Source organism: Canis aureus, chromosome 31 (genome assembly GCF_053574225.1).
Source record: "Canis aureus isolate CA01 chromosome 31, VMU_Caureus_v.1.0, whole genome shotgun sequence".
Classification (NCBI taxonomy): domain Eukaryota; kingdom Metazoa; phylum Chordata; class Mammalia; order Carnivora; family Canidae; genus Canis; species Canis aureus.
In genome coordinates, this window is record NC_135641.1 from 5,543,919 (window position 1) to 5,562,774 (window position 18,856).

The 18,856-nt window shown below is 40.2% G+C and overlaps 1 protein-coding gene across 1 annotated transcript in view; it reads left to right on the forward strand.

The window, feature by feature from the left end:
* DNAH5 (dynein axonemal heavy chain 5) overlaps positions 1-18,856 on the forward strand; it is a 292,615-nt gene that overhangs the window by 233,159 nt on the left and 40,600 nt on the right. The window contains exons 60-65 of the mRNA XM_077879556.1: positions 1,016-1,195; positions 4,925-5,062; positions 15,250-15,385; positions 15,939-16,255; positions 16,827-16,982; positions 17,889-18,071. Coding sequence (XP_077735682.1) covers positions 1,016-1,195; positions 4,925-5,062; positions 15,250-15,385; positions 15,939-16,255; positions 16,827-16,982; positions 17,889-18,071 — 1,110 coding nt within the window. The remainder of the gene's footprint in view (positions 1-1,015; positions 1,196-4,924; positions 5,063-15,249; positions 15,386-15,938; positions 16,256-16,826; positions 16,983-17,888; positions 18,072-18,856) is intronic.

Sequence of the window (18,856 nt, forward strand, 5' to 3'; positions counted from 1 at the left end):
AGTGGTGATAGAGGAGGCTTAAGAGGTTTTCACAGAAAAACATGACAGTGGAATCAGACTTCACATAGGATCCTGATGGGTTACTCTAGGTTCCCATCCTATGTACCTGGTGGCACAACCATTGCTCTTGGAAGCTCTCTTGCCATTTTTCTTTTGTCACCACTGTCTTTCCATTGTTCCCAAATATTCTTCTGGCTTCACTATTTCTCAAGTGTCATAAAAGAAACTGGTACTGGAAGATTTCTCAATGATAGTGTGTATTCCACCCTACCTTGTGTATGTTCTGTGAAAGCTTTTATTTAGGTGCTGCATTCCTTTCCACTTGGAGAACATCTGGTTATCTTTAAGATGAGCGAACATTGCTTGAGGGGGGTCCAGTTTTGTTGTTTGGCCAGTCTTCTGCTGACGCAAAAAAGTGTTCTTAATCCACTTCTGCTACTATTTCTAAGTTTTATCCCTTCAGAAGATAACAGTTCTCTCATATTCTGGATAATTTTATGATTAAATTTAATTCATTGCCCTCAGAGCCTAATGTCTAGGTTGTAACCTTTATATTTCAGATGAGTTTAATAGAACCTCTGTTTAAATGTATTAAGCATTTAGTTGCTGCTAAATGCTAAATATATTTTGTCCTTAGGCTGAATATACCTGAGTATATTTGTTTTCCATTATTGATTTTATGGGCTTATACAATTCACCTATTTAGGATTAATGACATGAAAATGTAACCATCTTAGTATTCATCACCTAAATAATTTACTCTTTCCCTGGGTCCCAGAACATTTATTTAGGGTTGGTATCTCTTATTCACAGAAGCTAAAGTAAGCTCTGACTTCTTTGCTATCACTGCTTGCCCTGTTTTCACTTTCATGACTTTGGCCCAATATCCTGAAATATCAGCAAAATGTGGTATCATGCATCCCTTCCTCGTTGTTCAGTAATTTCAATGACATAATGTGAGTATGACTTTGTGGAGAAAAGTATTTTGACTTAATTATACTCTTTTCTTTCATAGCAATTCCCAAAAGACACAATAAATGAAGAAGTGATAGAATTTTTGAATCCATACTTTGAAATGACAGACTACAACATTGAAACGGCTAAACGTGTATGTGGGAACGTAGCTGGTCTTTGCTCCTGGACCAAAGCCATGGCTGCCTTCTTTTCTATAAACAGAGAAGTGTTGCCTCTGAAGGTGAGTCTCCTAGGTAGAACTGTGCAATACATGCCTATAAAGCCCCTTAGGTCAATTAGTTTTGCCTTTTCATATAGCATAGGAGCCTTTAGCCTCTGGTGGTGTATTCAAGTCCATGGGAGAGCAAGTGACAGAAGGGCTGAGCACAGGATGTTTCTCTTCTCTGTAATACCTCTCTAATCAGAGTTGTATGAACCTTTAAGCATGGACTCTTTAGAAGGATGCCAAGTCCATTGTGGGATCCTGGATATTTTTCTTCCACAGTGTCAACTTGGAAAAAAGAAACACAGAAAACTATAGCATAGAATCTCCTGGCAATGTCCAAGATCTCCTGCCAGGGAATCTTATGTCTGCACACAATTGGTGGCTAGTCTGGGCTATAAGTTATGACATGGTATTCTTACTCTTTTCCTTTGTTTCTCAGGAAAGAAACTGAATGTCATCTGTTCTTCAATGTGATTTGATAATATGCCTGTTTCCCTTTGAGTAATTGCATTTCTAAGCTTCATAGGCACATACTCCTCCACCATCAGAGACAGTCTGCAGCAGATGGAGAGGCAAATACATGTTTTCGAAATGGCATACCAATGTCTCAAAAATCACACGTGTGGCCTGGTTGATTATTTTGCTCTTGTATGAGTCTAATCTTTCTCAACCATCAACTGAAACCCACTTATGCTTGTAAGCCGTCCAAGGAGTTTAATAATCATGATAAAAATAATAGGAAGTGGAAAGAAGATATGGATAGGGTTGCAAATCCCATTTTATTTTCTAACTGTTACCATACCTGGGTCATTTATTCAGTGGCTGAAGCCCCTTGGGGTCCTAAGGCAACTTAAAGGAACAATGACTCATTTAGTTTAGAGAATTTGAGAGCAAATAATTGATGTCATGCTGTCGATATGATGAATTCTGAAGACTCCAGCATAGCTCAAAATGGGCATTCTGATATTGCCTGAATTATAACCACCCTATCAAATGAAAAATACAGGGCATCTTTTGCAAATGTTTCTAGTGAGTAAGCATATAGTGTTTTTAAAGGAATTACTGTTGAATTTATGATGGGTAGCTTTTATTTTGTTGTAATTGTTTTAAATAAAATGAGCTGAAATCAGTACCAAATAATGGCCATTCTGATCAAGGTTTACATAAGAACAAGAAAATCCCTTCCTCTGGGATTTTCCAGGACATTTTAGCCCCGCCACAGTCATACGACAACATGATCCTGCAGTTGGAAGTGAAGAGAACACTGTCAGAAGGGGGAACCTTTTACTTACTCCTAGAATCTCTACCTTTCTTTCTGAGAAGTCGGTCCTGGAAGTGACCAGGACCCAGCCTCTCAGCTCCCAGCCTCTGGGAGCCTAGAATGTGTCAGGTCTCTCTGAATGTTCAGGCATGAAAATGAGTGCAATTAGAGAGAGTCTGCATACTCCCTGCTTAAGGAGAAGGTGAAATAGAGAGAGTGCAGATTATCACTGGGCACCTCTGCATACATTAGTACGAAGCATCACTGACCAAGGCCCCTCATTTCATATATTCCTGGAGGGACTTCTCTGGCCAGCTCCTGCTTCTGAATGAGGACAGCTTAAGGACACTTCTTACACTCCAGGTGGAACCTCCTCAACACTAAGCAGTGATGGGGACACCAAGGAGCTGTGCTTCTTCCGGCAATCCCGGTCAGTGGACCAAGTGACATCTAGTAGTGAATAAACTTAAATATCGGCTAATAACAATTCAGACTCCATTCAAGTAAATGATAATGATAATTCTCCTTGAAAACTGTGAAAACCAGTAAATATCAGTCCCTATAAACAGAACATTCGTAACAGTAGAACCTTAAATATTATACTTGGACAACAACAGCTATTATTTATTGAATTCTTGTTGTAGGCCAGGCACCAGCTGTGGGTGTTTACATGTTATCTTATTTAATCCTCTGTCACACACACACTGTAGGAGGTAGATTTTCAATATCTTCATGGATAAATGGAAGCTCACAGATGTAAGTGATCTGCATGGAGCTGCAGACTGGAAGGATCTGTACTTTTTGGGTAGCAACTTTTGAGAGCTTCATTAGATTTTTTTTTAATTTATTTTTTCTGAGTAAAATTCTAGAAAATATTCAAAATCTCTGGGGCTGTGATCATTTGACATTAGTTTACTGCTTCAGTGTGTGGTTTGGCATCATTACCTTGCTTTTCTTTTATGTTTAATCCATGGCAACAGGTGCAGTATAGAGCAGACCTGACAAGAAAATGTCCCAAGAGTTAGATCTTTTTTAAACTGTAGTTTTGCCTATCAGTGGTTCTAGTAAGTTATGGAACTTGGACTTTCCTTTAAAGGATTATTCTGCCCAAATTTGGGAGCCTGAGATTTTCAGACGGGAAAATAATTTATTTCAAAAATTTGTTTCAAGATAATCTTTTCTTCTGAAACACTCCAGAAAGAATGTGGCCCTAATAGTGGATTATCCTCATTAAAACAATTTTAACAATTTAGAGATTTAAAAAGGAAAATTTTGACTCCAAAAAATTGTTTAAAGCATCTAAATTCCTTTTTTTAAAAATTTTTTTATTTATGATAGTCACACAGAAAGAGAGAGAGAGAGAGGCAGAGACACAGGCAGAGGGAGAAGCAGGCTCCATGCACCGGGAACCCGACGTGGGATTCGATCCCGGGTCTCCAGGATTGCGCCCTGGGCCAAAGGCAGGCACCAAACCGCTGCGCCACCCAGGGATCCCCTTAAGGCATCTAAATTCCTATAAGCATGGACTGTTTTCTACATCTTGTCTTTTGCTAATACTGCTTTTGAATACATCTCTTGAGTCAAATTTAGTAACTTCCTGAAAACAAATATTTTTAATTAATCACAGTTCAAGGGCAGCCCGGGTGGCTCAGCAGTTTAGCGCCTGCCTTCAGCCCAGAGCATGATCCTGGAGACCTGGGATCGAGTCCCACATCAGGCTCCCTGCACGGAGCCTGCTTCTCCCTCTGCCTGTGTCTCTGCCTCTCTTTCTCTCTGTGTCTCTTATGAATAAATAAATAAAATATTTTTTAAAAAAAATCACAGTTCAAGGCATCAGTTCGTTTATGGAAGGCAAACAATATATGAAGACTACAAGAACAACATCGAGATCACCACAACTCACAAAATCTACATTTTACATGCAGTGTATACTATTTCTATTCTTTATCTTGTTTTAATATCCTCATCAATAGTGATGAGTTTTACTAGGCAGAGAGTTCTCAATATTCAGTTTTTTCTTTTTCTACAATAATATTACAGTGTTCCATAATTTACCCATGGGCATTTAATACTGCAGTGCTCTGATCTAAGGACCAGCAAACTCTGGCCCACAGGCCAAATCTAGCTCACAACCTCTATGTGTATGTTTTGTAAATAAGAGTTTTTTCATTTATTTTAAATGGTTTTTAGATAAGTACCTGAACAAAATAGCCTTGATTTTGCCCCTTGACTCAAAATGTCTAAAATATTTACTATCTGGTGCTTTTTGGAAAAAATGTGCTGACTTTGAATGTATTAATTTTCTGCTTATAAACATTTATATCAAGTCCACGTTAAGATTTGATCTTGACTTAATGCAACTTGAAGAGACTCTAGAGGTAGAACAGAAAACAGGTATAAATATTGCTGAGGTCTCAGACTCTGAAATGCTGGCTGTTTGGTTTGCACACATGCATTATTCACCTTGCGTATGTCCTGTGCAGGCCAACTTGGTGGTACAGGAGAATCGCTACATCTTGGCCATGCAGGATCTGCAGAAGGCCCAGGCTGAGCTGGATGACAAGCAAGCAGAGCTTGATGTGGTGCAGGCTGAATATGAACAGGCCATGACCGAAAAGCAGGTAACTGTTCTCTGGCATGGAATGGACTATCATACACCAACATACCTATAGTAGACCCTTCCTTCCTTTGCTGCTTTCTTTTTCCAAGAGGTTGGTTCTCGGCAAGGATTGATTTAATGTATACATAGTACATAAACAGCACGTAATCCTTCACTAAACCCTAGAGTTTGTTTCTAACACATACTAAGGACCTTGGTGAGAGGTCGGGATGGTCAGCTAAGGTAGGAGGCTTTCTGGAACATATCTGAGTCCTCTTATTGATGGTGGCAAAAACAGCCTGCCATGTAGTACGTTTTGTTACGTTTTTCAAATCATGTTTCCTACTTTATCTTATTTAATCTTTGAAATAATCTTGCAAGGTAAGCAAGGTGAATATTTTTATATATAAAAATATACTATATTTTATATATTTTATAGTCCTTTTGGAGAAATAAGAAATTTATATATTTTATAGCCCTTTTGGAGAAAGAAGTCCAGAGGGTGGCTCCTTGTCATAGGGCTGAACAGTCTGAACTAGACCTTGGCCTTCTGGTGTTCACTTCAGGCCTCTCTGCTGGACTAATGTGACTGGCCACATGGTTGCATCTGATGACAATAACCATCTACAGTCTTCTCAACTTAGTCTACAAAATAGCAGCTGTAGATTCTTTCAGAATCTGGGTTCATACATTTCTGATCTCCTGGGCTATAGGTTATTTATCTTATTTATACCAATTACTCCAGCTCCACTGGGGCTTCTTTCCTTTTGGATATCCAGGAAGCTTTAAAACAGGCCAGTGTAGCTTAGGCTTCAGAGCTCCTCATGGGCACAGGCTCCTGGGACTTGTAGGGTGTTTTAGGGGGAGGGAAACCAGGTTATGATTGGCATGCATTTGTGTATAAGCATTCAGATAAAATACCTAGAAATTTCAGAGGAAAGGTGCCTGAGTTTTTAAGTCACCAGGACTTTGTCATGATTTTTTCCCTTTCGATATATACTCATTTACTTGGGAGTTTTGTATTTGTAAATCTCTAATGATTTTCTTGAAGTGGATGGACCTCACACATTATATAAGCTTCTGGCGCCACAAAATCTGTATTTGCCTCTGGTAAATCCTGTGTTTGGTAAATAAGAGATAGATTCACTCTGTTCTTTCCTTGATTTTGTGGACTTTCCTCCTGCCCATTTTGTCTTCATTGGTCATGACTGAGATTCCTGCTGTGATAGCCCAGTTTCTTATGGGAGTCCCAACAAGAGAACTTAAATGAACACTTCAGTTTTACTCTGTGCAAAATGTGTGATACTTCAGCTCCTGAAAGCAAAATAAAAGCCTTTTAGAAAAATTAGGGAAGTAATTGTATAACACCTATTTGAGTTTATTAATTATGCTCTTGGAGATTCAGTTATCATCATATAAAGAGAAAATCAACATTGCAATTTGAAAGAGTCTACTTTAGAAACTATGAGGAAGGTGTGATAATTATTTCCCGTGGTGGACACTCACTTATATTTGGAGGTGCTACTGAATATACTGAAAATATTTTAGGCCTCATGTTACCGTGTTTGAATTGTAACATTTTTGCATTAGTTCATACAATATGCTTTTTTGGTTTTGAGCATCTACTGCTTGTTAGGACCGTACAAGAGGTGCTCCTGTAAAGGTATGGCTCTGACTTCAACACTTGTTTCCACAAATGTCAAGTTTTTTAAAAATTAATACAAAATCTAGCTGTGAGTCCATCTGCCTCTAACATGCTGGCATTGAATCTGACCTTTAGTCACTTTGTGGCTCCTTTCCCCTAATGAACTCCATGAGAGTCCAGGGGGCTTACAGAGGACTTACAGAGGATGAGTAGGCGAAGGGCCTTGAATCCAGTTCATCACAGTCGGACCCCTAATCTCATGAACCAGGTCTGTGCTGTCCCCTGAAGGAGTGTATGCCCTGTTCTTCTCTACAGGGCAGTGCCTTCATGGGGGTCCACTTCCCTCGTCCTTCTGGACAGCTAGTTACGCTCTTGGGAACACTACAGAGAGTGGGCCGGGGCACTGCTCCAGGAACCCAGGGAAGTCTGCTCACTGCCCTAGCCAGGCTTAGAGGGTAGAGCTGCTCCTGGCTCCTGCACTCTCAGAAATTTCCTCTCCCTTCCTGCTACTCACATCCCCTAAAGAAGTGTGAGCTAACCCCCCCCCCCCAAAAAAAAAAAAAAAAAAGCCAGAGAGGAGGGCCCTGGCCATTTTCTTATTTGGCCAATTGAGAGTGGAGATGGGGAATTTTGGGAAGAAAACTTAATCTTAAAAATGTCTTTTACATGAAAAGTTTGTTTCAAAGGTAGGCAGAAATAAATGATTTATAATATCATTTTTCCCAGCTGGCATTTTTCTCCTTGGGGAGAAACAAACAAATAAATAAATATGGGCAATATAGATGTAGGAGTATACCTCTGCTGGGCTTTTAGGTTTCCTTCACTAAGCCTAGGGGGAAAGGAAAATAGAATCCCAGAGAACAAACTATAATAAATATCTTGCTTTTGAAAAACACGGTATTGTGTTATAATTACAAAAGCAGTTCGTGTTCCTTAGGGAATCTTGGAAATGAACACTAAAAATATTTGCTCTTTATCATCTGAACATCTATCTGAACATTTTCCTTGATTTATGTATATTTGAAAATATGTGTAAAGTATAACATTTGAATATATAATATAATTTAATACATACTGTTTTAAATTGAATTTTCAACTTAGTAATATATTATGAATATCTTTCTTGGTTATAAAAATTTTTACAAGACAATTTTTAATGGTTTCAGAGTATTCTTATTCACTGGTATGCCATAATTTGTTTAAATATTTCTCTAGTATTAGACATTTAGCAGATATAACATAATTATGCATTATGTGTAACATATACATATGTTATAAATGAACCTCCTGTGACTGGTCCTTTGCTAAATCTTTATCTGTCCCCACTATTATTTCATACATATAAGATTCTACAAGTAGCATTGGCAGTTGTCTTAAAGATAAAGAAGATTATTAGTTTTTAAGAATGGAACATTGAGTAGTAACAGTGTATGGAAGCCTGGTTCAAGGTCTTTTACTGACACACAGAGCACCAGAGAGGGACCAGCTGAGACAGGTGTCACTGGGATTTGTGAGAAAGCCTCAGAACAGAACAAACGGAAGATAATCTAAAGCTTCACCTAAAGTAAAAGGAGATGTGGATTTAGATAAAGCATTAATGATGCTAGAACTTTAACATGAGAAAGAATCCTGATTTTCTTTTTTTTATATAACAAATTTATTTTTTATTGATGTTCAATTTGCCAACATACATAATAACACCCAGTGCTCATCACGACAAGTGCCCCCCTCAGTGCCTGTCACCCATTCACCCCCACCCCCCCGCCCTCCTCCCCTTCCACCACCCCTAGTTCATTCCCAGAGTTAGGAGTCTTTATGTTCTGTCTCCCTTTCTGATATTTCCCACACATTTCTTCTCCCTTCCCTTATGTTCCCTTTCACTATTATTCATATTCCCCAAATGAATGAGAACATGTAATGTTTGTCCTTTTCCGACTGACTTACTTCATTCGGCATAATACCCTCCAGTTCCATCCACGTTGAAGCAAATGGTGGGTATTTGTCATTTCTAATAGCTGATAATATTCCATGGTATACATAAACCACATCTTCTTTATCCATTCATCTTTCGATGGACACCGAGGCTCCTTCCACAGTTTGGCTATTGTGGACATTGCTGCTAGAAACATCGGGATGCAGGTGTCCCGGCATTTCACTGCATCTGTAACTTTGGGATAAATCCCCAACAGTGTGATTGCTGGGTCGTAGGGCAGGTCTATTTTTAACTCTTTGAGGAACCTCCACACAGTTTTCCAGAGTGGCTGCACCAGTTCACAACAGTGCAAGAGGGTTCCCCTTTCTCCACATCCTCTCCAACATTTGAAGTTTCCTGTCTTGTTAATGTTCCCGATTCTGAATGGTGTGAGGTGGTATCTCATTGTGGTTTTGATTTGTATTTCCCTGATGGCAAGTGATGCAGAGCATTTTCTCATGTGCATGTTGGCCATGTCTATGTCTTCCTCTGTGAGATTTCTGTTCATGTCTTTTGCCCATTTCATGATTGGTTTGTTTGTTTCTTTGGTGTTGAGTTTAATAAGTTCTTTATAGATCTTGGAAACTAGCCCTTTATCTGATATGTCATTTGCAAATATCTTCTCCCATTCTGTAGGTTGTCTTTGAGTTTTGTTGACTGTATCCTTTGCTGTGCAAAAGCTTCTTATCTTGATGAAGTCCCAATAGTTCATTTTTGCTTTTGTTTCTTTTGCCTTCGTGGATGTATCTTGCAAGAAGTTACTGTGGCCAAATTCAAAAAAGGTGTTGCCTGTGTTCTCCTCTAGGATTTTGATGGAATCTTGTCTCACATTTAGATCTTTCATCCATTTTGAGTTTATCTTTGTGTATGGTGCAAGAGAGTGGTCTAGTTTCATTCTTCTGCATGTGGATGTCCAATTTTCCCAGCACCATTTATTGAAGAGACTGTCTTTCTTCCAGTGGAGAGTCTTTCCTCCTTTATCGAATATTAGTTGACCATAAAGTTCAGGGTCCACTTCTGGGTTCTCTATTCTGTTCCATTGATCTATGTGTCTGATTTTGTGTCAGTACCACACTGTCTTGATGACCACAGCTTTGTAGTACAACCTGAAATCTGGCATTGTGATTCCCCCAGGTGTGGTTTTCTTTTTTAAAATTCCCCTGGCTATTCAGGGTCTTTTCTGATTCCACACAAACCTTAAAATAATTAGTTCTGACTCTCTGAAGAAAGTCCATGGTATTTTGATAGAGATTGCATTAAACGTGTATATTACCCTGGGTAACATTGACATTTTCACAATATTAATGCTGCCAATCCATGAGCATGGACTCTTTTTCCATCTCTTTGTGTCTTCCTCAATTTCTTTCAGAAGTGTTCTATAGTTTTTACGGTATAGATCCTTTACCTCTTTGGTTAGGTTTATTCCTAGGTATCTTATGCTTTTGGGTGCAATTGTAAATGGGATTGACTCCTTAATTCCTCTTTTTTCAGTCTCATTGTTAGTGTATAGAAATGCCAATGATTTCTGGGCATTGATTTTGTATCCTGCCACGCTACCAAATTGGTGTATGAGTTCTAGCAATCTTGGGGTGGAGGCTTTTGGGTTTTCTATGTAGAGTATCATGTCATCGGCGAAGAGGGAGAGTTTGACTTCTACTTTGCCAATTTGAATGCCTTTAATGTCTTTTTGTTGTCTGATTGCTGAGGCTAGGACTTCCAGTACTATATTGAATAGCAGTGGTGAGAGTGGACATCCCTGTCTTGTTCCTGATCTTAGGGGAAAGGCTCCCAGTGCTTCCCCATTGAGAATGATATTTGCTGTGGGCTTTTCGTAGATGGCTTTTAAGAGGTTGAGGAATATTCCTTCTATCCCTACACTCTGAAGAGTTTTGATCAGGAATGGATGCTGTATTTTGTCAAATGCTTTCTCTGCATTAATGAGAGGATCATATGGTTCTTGGTTTTTCTCTTGCTGATATGATGAATCACATTGATTGTTTTACGGGTGTTGAACCAGCCTTGTGTCCCGGGGATAAATCCTACTTGGTCATGATGAATAATTTTCTTAATGTATTGTTGGATCCTATTGGCCAGTATCTTGTTGAGAATTTTTACATCCATGTTCATCAGGGATATTAGTCTGTAATTCTCCTTTTTGGTTGGGTCTTTGTCTGGTTTTGGAATTAAGGTGATGCTGGCCTCATAGAACGAATTTGGAAGTACTCCATCTCTTTCTATCTTTCCAAACAGCTTTAGGAGAATAGGTATGGTTTCTTCTTTAAACGTTTGATAGAATTCCCCTGGGAAGCCATCTGGCCCTGGACTCTTGTGTCTTGGGAAGTTTTGGATGACTGCTTCGATTTCCTCCCTGGTTATTGGCCTGTTCAGGTTTTCTATTTCTTTCAGTTCCGGTTTTGGTAGTTTGTGGCTTTCCAGGAATGCGTCCATTTTTTCTAGATTGCCTAATTTATTGGCGTATAGCTGCTCATAATATGTTTTTAAAATCGTTTGTATTTCCTTGGTGTTGGTAGTGATCTCTCCTTTCTCATTCATGATTTTATTAATTTGAGTCTTCTCTCTCTTCTTTTTAATAAGGCTGGCTAATGGTTTATCTATCTTATTAATTCTTTCAAAGAACCAACTCCTGGTTTGTTGATCTGTTCCACAGTTCTTCTGGTCTTGATTTCCTTGAGTTCTGCTTGAATCTTAATTAACTTTCTCCTTCTGGTGGGTGTAGGATCTATTTGCTGTTTTTTCTCTAGCTCCTTTAGGTGTAAGGTTAGCTTTTGTATTTGAGTTCTTTCCAGTTTTTGAATGGATGCTTGTATTGCGATGTATTTCCCCCTCAGGACTGCTTTTGCTGCATCCCAAAGATTTTGAACGGTTGTATCTTCATTCTCATTAGTTTCCATGAATCTTTTTAATTCTTCTCTAATTTCCTGGTTGACCCATTCATCTTTTAGAAGCATGGTCCATAACCTCCACATGTTTGAGGTCCTTCCAAACTTCTTGTTGTGATTTAGTTCTAATTTCAAGGCATTATGGTCTGAGAATATGCAGGGGACGATCCCAGTCTTTTGGTATTGGTTCAGACCTGATTTGTGACCCAGTATATGGTCTATTCTGGAGAAAGTTCCATGTGCACTTGAGAAAAATGTGTATTCAGTTGAGTTTGGATGTAAATTCTGTAGATATCTGTGAAATCCATCTGGTCCAGTGTATCATTTAAAGCTCTCGTTTCTTTGGAGATGTTGTGCTTAGAAGACCGATCGAGGATAGAAAGAGTTAGTTTGAAGTCACCAAGTATAAGTGTATTATTATCTCAGTATTTCTTCACTTTGGTTATTAATTGATATATTTGGCAGCTCCCACATTCGGGGCATATATATTGAGGATTGTTAAGTCCTCTTGTTGGATAGATCCTTTAAGTATGATATAGTGTCCCTCTTCATCTCTCACTACAGTCTTCGGGTAAATTTTAGTTTATCTGATATAAGGATGGCTACCCCTGCTTTCTTTTGAGGACAATTTGAATGGTAAATGGTTTTCCAACCTTTTATTTTCAGGCTGTAGGTGTCCTTCTGTCTAAAATGAGTCTCTTGCAGACAGCAAATAGGTGGGTCCTGCTTTTTTATCCAAGTCTGAAACCCTACGCCTTTTGATGGGGTCATTAAGCCAGTTCACGTTCAGAGTTACTATTGAAAGATATGAGTTTAGTGGCATGATGATATCTATTCAGTCCTTGTTTGTGGATTGTTCCACTGAACTTCTTCTTAAAGGGGAATTTTAAGAGTCCCCCTTAAAATTTCTTGCAGATCTGGTTTGGAGGTCACATATTCTTTCAGTTCCTGCCTGTCTTGGAAGCTCTTTATCTCTCCTTCCATTCTGAATGAGAGCCTTGCTGGATAAAGTATTCTTGGTTGCATGTTCTTCTCATTGAGGACCTTGAATATATCCTGCCAGCCCTTTCTGGCCTGCCAGGTCTCTGTGGAGAGGTCTGCTGTTACCCTAATACTCCTCCCCATAAGAGTCTGGGATTTCTTATCTCTTTCTGCTTTAAGGATCTTCTCTTTATCTTTGGAATTTGCAAGCTTAACTATTAAATGTTGAGGTGTTGAACGGTTTTTATTGATTTTAGGGGCAGATTTCTCTATTTCCTGGATCTGAATGCCTGTTTCCCATCCCAGATTAGGAAAGTTTGCAGCTATGATTTGTTCAAGTACATATTCTGGACCTCTGTCCCTTTTAGTGCCCTCGGGAACCGCAATTAAATGTAGGTTTTTCTTCCTCAGGCTGTTGTTTATTTCCCTTAATCTATCTTCATGGTCTTCTAATTGTTTGTCTCTTTTTTCCTCAGTTTCCCTCTTTGCCATCAACTTGTCTTCTATGTCACTCACTCGTTCTTCCACCTCGTTAACCCTAGTCATTAGGACTTCTAGTTTGGATTGCATCTCATTCGATTGATTTTTTTTATTTATTTTTTTTATTTATTTATGATAGTCACACAAAGAGAGAGAGAGAGAGAGAGAGAGGCAGAGACATAGGCAGATGGAGAAGCAGGCTCCATGCACGGGGAGCCCGATGTGGGATTCGATCATGGGTCACCAGGATCGCGCCCTGGTCCAAAGGCAGGCGCTAAACCGCTGCGCCACTTAGGGTTCCCTCATTCAATTGATTTTTAATTTCTGCCTGATTAGATCTAAATTCTGCAGTCATGAAGTCTCTTGAGTCCTTTATGCTTTTTTCTAGAGCCACCAGTAGTTGTATAATAGTGCTTCTGAATTGGCTTTCTGACATTGAATTGTAATCCAGATTTTGTAACTCTGTGGGAGAGAGGACTGTTTCTGATTCTTTCTTTTGAGGTGAAGTTTTCCTTATAGTCATTTTGCTCAGTGCTGAGTGGCCAAAAACAAGTTGTATTGGGAAAAGGAGAAAAAGAGAGGAGAGAAAGAAGGAAAGAAAAGACAAATAGAAAAAAGAAAAAAGGAAGAAAAAAGAAAAAAAGAAAAAGAAAGAAAGGGAAAAAAAGGTGGGGAAAGCAAACAAATCAAAAAGCAAAAAACAAAAAAACAAAACAAAAAAAAAAACAAAACCAAAAACAACAACAACAAAAACAACCAAAAAAACAACACAGGGGAGTATCTTCTGATTCTGTATACTGTAAGTCCCTTGACTTTCCCTGGAACTTGTCATCTAGCTGGTGTTCTGGGGGAGGGGCCTGTTGTGCTGATTCTCAGGTGTTAGCGCTTGGGGGAGCTGCTGTGCCCCTGCCTGGTGCCGGGCTCAGTGGGGGCTGTTTACCCCGTGAGTCCCCAGGAGGAACAACCGCAGTGGCGGGGCCAGCTCTGCAGCCCTGGAGTCAGCTCCTGCAGTAGCTCCAGAGCTCTCCGTCTGCAGGGCCTGGAGGCTCCGGGGCGGGGCCGCTGATCTGCTCAGCTCGGGGCAGGAGCGTCCTTGCTGTCCTGGGCCCTCCCGGCCTCTGCCTGTCCCGGGGGAGGCCGGATCCTGGGCTGTGTCCCGGCGCCCTGTGCTCCGGGGCCTGCACTGTTGGATTCGCTCCCGCCCCGCAGCCCCCTCCGTGGAGCCAGCACCCGAGCCCCCCCGAGCTGCTCCCCCCCCAGTCCCCTCCGCGGAGCCTCTTCCTCTGCCTGAGCCCCCCCCGAGCTGCTCCCGCCCCCAGCCCCCTCCGCGGAGCCCCCCGAGCCCCCCGAGCTGCTCCCCCACCCCCGCAGCCCCCTCCGCGGAGCCTCTTCCTCCGCCCTCCCCCCTCCGAGCTGCTCCGGGTCCCGCCGCCCGCGCTGCAGCCCTTAGGGAGCTCGGTGCACTCTCCCGGGGCGCAGGTGTCTGTTAGTGTCCCTGGGAGCCCGAGGGCATCCCTGCCCTCCTGGGGTCCTGCTCCAACGCCCCGTGAGCCCCTTTCCGCCCGGGAAGGTCGGTGCAGCTCCTGCTCCTCCGGGACGGGGCTCTCCTGTCCTGGGGACACTCGCCCCGGCCTCAGCCCGGCTCCTCACGGGGCCCCTCCCCCTTGGAGGCCTTTTGTTTCTTTATTTCTTTTTCCCCGTCTTCCTACCTTGATAGAAGCTCAAACTCTTCTCACTGTAGCATTCCAGTTGGTCTCTCTTTAAATCTCAGGCCGAATTCATAGATTTTCAGGGCGATTTGACGGTTATCTAGGTAATTTGGTGGGGACAGGTGACTTGGGGACCCTACTCTTCTGCCGTCTTGCCCCTCCTGAATCATGATTTTCAAGTAAGGATATGTATTGTATTACTTTTTGTGTGTATATTAGTAATATGTTTGTATTTTATTTCTATTTTTCCTTATAGGAAAGTCATAAATGCAGATTTCTATTATCTCTTAATTATTAACACCTGGGGAGAGTGTGACCTGTTGGCTCAGGACCCCACATGAAGGTTTAAGAGATGGGCTTTGACACAGGCACACAGAAATTAAATCTTAGGCTTCCTGTGAGATAAATGGCTCCTAGGTCTCAGAAGGGCAGATAATATATAATGGTTTAAAATTATATTCTTCAGCTGGAGGCTGTATTTTTCTGAACAGAAGTTTTCTTTTGATTTTGGCCCTTTTTTAGACCTTGCTTGAAGATGCGGAGCGGTGCAGACGGAAGATGCAGACCGCCTCCACACTGATCGGTGGCTTGGCAGGAGAGAAAGAAAGATGGACAGAACAAAGTAAAGAGTTTGCCGCACAAATAAAAAGACTTGTAGGTGTGTAGGTACCTTTATTAGTCAGATTGTGTGTTGACAATGTTAGGGAATTTAGCAAACTGAAACTTTTATTAGAATACAAACCAGCTCTCTAGTCCTTCAAATTCCTTTGTGTGTGTGTGTGTGTCAAGATATTTCAGATGGATAAATATTGGTCTGGCGTCTATGTAGCCCTTATTAGATATATTAATGAGCTATCAGGTCACTTTTGAATTCTCCTATTAGAGAATGGTTATGTTGATCAACATCACTGGAAATGGAAGCTCTGTCTTCTTAGGTTTTGCATCTCTTAAGTTCAATGTTATACTCTCACATCCAACCAGAGTCAAAATAACCTAGTGGTTGACTACTAGCAGGTATTACTTGGTGGACCATTTGGACCCTATTTAACAATGGACTGCTATTTTTTCACCAAGACACAGCAACATGTAGTTGCAGTTTGGTTTTTGGAAATTAGTTTAAAAGAGTGGTTGCCTTTAAAAAATGCTTAATATTCTGCACAATTACAAGGCTGATTATAAAGTATTTCAGTGGTGTTTGTTTTCTGTTTTAGGGGATGTATTGTTGGCTACAGCTTTTCTATCTTATTCTGGTCCATTTAACCAAGAGTTTCGCAACCTGATGCTATATGACTGGCAGAAGGAAATGAAAGTCAGGGAAATCCCATTTGGAAACAATCTAAATCTCAATGAGATGTTGATTGATGCTCCCACTATTAGTGAATGGAACCTCCAAGGTCTGCCAAATGATGACCTGTCCATTCAGAATGGAATTATTGTTACAAAGGCATCTCGCTTTCCTTTGTTAATTGATCCACAGACTCAAGGGAAGATCTGGATTAAAAATAAAGAAAGCCAGAATGAACTGCAGGTAATTTGTGTTTGAACATATTTATGCTACTGGTCAAGTTTTATTGCCCCAGATGAACAAGAGTCCAAGAATAAAGAAATATTTGAAAATTATAGAGATTGTAATCTTAGAGCAGTATTAGATGAAATCCTAAATTCTAATATTAAAATCTTTTCTAAAAATTGCATTTACGTTCATATGGATCTCTACTAATGCTGTCTTTTGAAGGTTTCAGATTTTCCTCTGTTAGAGCCTAAATCCCTTCTTGATGAACAGAGCAGGGTCAAGTTGTATGACAGTAAGTGTATAGCCCTTTACAAGGACACTTCATGGTTATTCCATTATTATTTATCGCAAAAGTGGTGGTGATGAGAAGATAAGTTGCACTGGGGAATAATAGTCAGCTAAGGAAAAGGATGGAAACAGTTTAAGCTTTCTGCACAATCTCACCAAGTATGGGTTTTAAATAAAGGTCTCTAAAGATCTCTGTATTTGTGTCCTGTGACAGAATGCTCAGGCACCATTTAATGTTGTTATCTCTGTGCATTGCATCATGATATTGTCAACAGCAACCTTTGGATCTTGTTTCTAGATCACATCTCTAAATCACAAGTATTTCAGAAACCACCTGGAGGACAGTCTTTCTCTTGGAAGGCCCTTACTTATTGAAGATGTTGGGGAGGAACTAGATCCAGCACTGGATAATGTTTTGGAGAGGAACTTCATTAAGACTGGGTCTACCTTTAAGGTAGGTTAAACCTATTGATAATAATGTGCAGAACCACCAGGCCAGATAAATGTCACATAGATGAGATTTTCTCACTAGGCAGCAACTGAAATTCGAGTCAGTGGCAAGAGGCATTTGTTTTTCTCTTCTCTACTTCCTGAGTTGGGATTAAAGTTTTCAAGAGCAGTCCTTTTAGAAATATCTACTTCTCTTGTGTGATGGAGTCTGACTCCATTTTGATGATTTACTGTGGACATCTTTCAAAACCCATCATGATCCTCCCCTCTTCTGTCCCAAATCTGGGCAAGCTGATAAGAAAACCTGGATCTCTCTCTTTTGGCATTGGTGGGATATTCAAACCACACAATCCTCTGTTCATGCCCTGTGTGGAAATCTTTATCTTAGCCCTCATCACTATAAAACCCTAAAATAGCTGCTTTTCCCTATTGTCTCAGTCAATTTTTGGGACCTGGTCAGAGGCCTACTTTAATCTCAAAAGAAATCTCATTATGTGAATAATAAGCCTTTTCATACCCTTTTGGTGCATGTGTGATGCCATCAGTCTTGACCTCTGCACCAAATTTTGGTTGGGTAATCCATCTCACTTCTGTGGTATGATTGCACCAATTTTGGTGTTAAATTCTACATTTGTGGTATATAGTGGCATACATTGAACTTCTTCCCTCTCTTCCTTCCTACCCATCTCCCTTCCTTTCATCCTAGTGGTTTTGAAGCCATTTGAACACCTGATGACCACTTCTTTTTCAGTTATACAAAGATCTCCAGTTATATAATTACTTAAAGCAATGCTTGATCCTGTGCAAAGGACACAGTAGGGTGTATGTTGTTTTATTACTTTTATTTTGTTTTTTTTTGTTTTGTTTTGTTTTTTGTTTTATTACTTTTAACATTATTTTCATAATAAAGGTGAAAGTCGGTGATAAGGAAGTAGATGTGATGGATGGCTTCAGACTCTACATCACCACGAAGCTGCCCAATCCAGTTTATACACCTGAAATAAGTGCTCGGACCTCTATCATTGACTTCACTGTCACCATGAAAGGTCTGGAAGATCAGTTACTGGGGAGAGTCATCCTCACAGAGAAAAATGTAAGTGAAGTGTGACTACCTCCTTTTCTGCATTGTGTTGCAATTCTTTCATTGATGAAAATAATATGATAAAAGTTGTAATAGAATTGAAGTCCCTCTTTAAACAGAAGTGTAAGATGAAGTGAGGAGCACTTTAAGCCCCTTTGAAAAGACTGAACAGCCTTGAAAAGCCAATATGGATCCCAGGTAGGGCTTCTTCTTACTCTCTGGAAAAGTACCTTGTGTGTCTTGAGAAAATTATTCCTTAACTGTTGCCTCATGATCAGAATCCATTCCAGGCTCATGGTAGATAATTCTTAGAAAAAGTATGGCCATAGGAACATGACCATCACACTCTTATGATATTAGAGGGTCCTCTTACCCTGAACCACATTATTATACAACATGTAATCTGTATTTTCTTTCCTCTAACGCAAGGTCTCATGCAAGAAATGAGCTGTTGGCTTTAATTTTGATGGATTTTCATTGTTTATTTCCTGTTAGCAGCCTTTTCTCTTGTAGTATCTCATCTTTCCACCATAGTCCGAACTTTTCTCACATTGCTGAATCATCTTAGCCTGGGTGTGACAAGTGGGTCTAAGTTAATCTCTGATACTTTCTGGAAGTTAAGTAACCCATTTGAAAAGAGCCTACAGATTGAAAAAAAAAAAGTGTTCCTTTGACTTCTGGGATAATATAGTCTTTCTGACTCTGATCTCTTCTTAGGTGATTATTATATAGACTACATCAATATAAAATGTTATTGAACCAAGGATGGGTATTGGAAGCAGGAAGGACCCCAACAG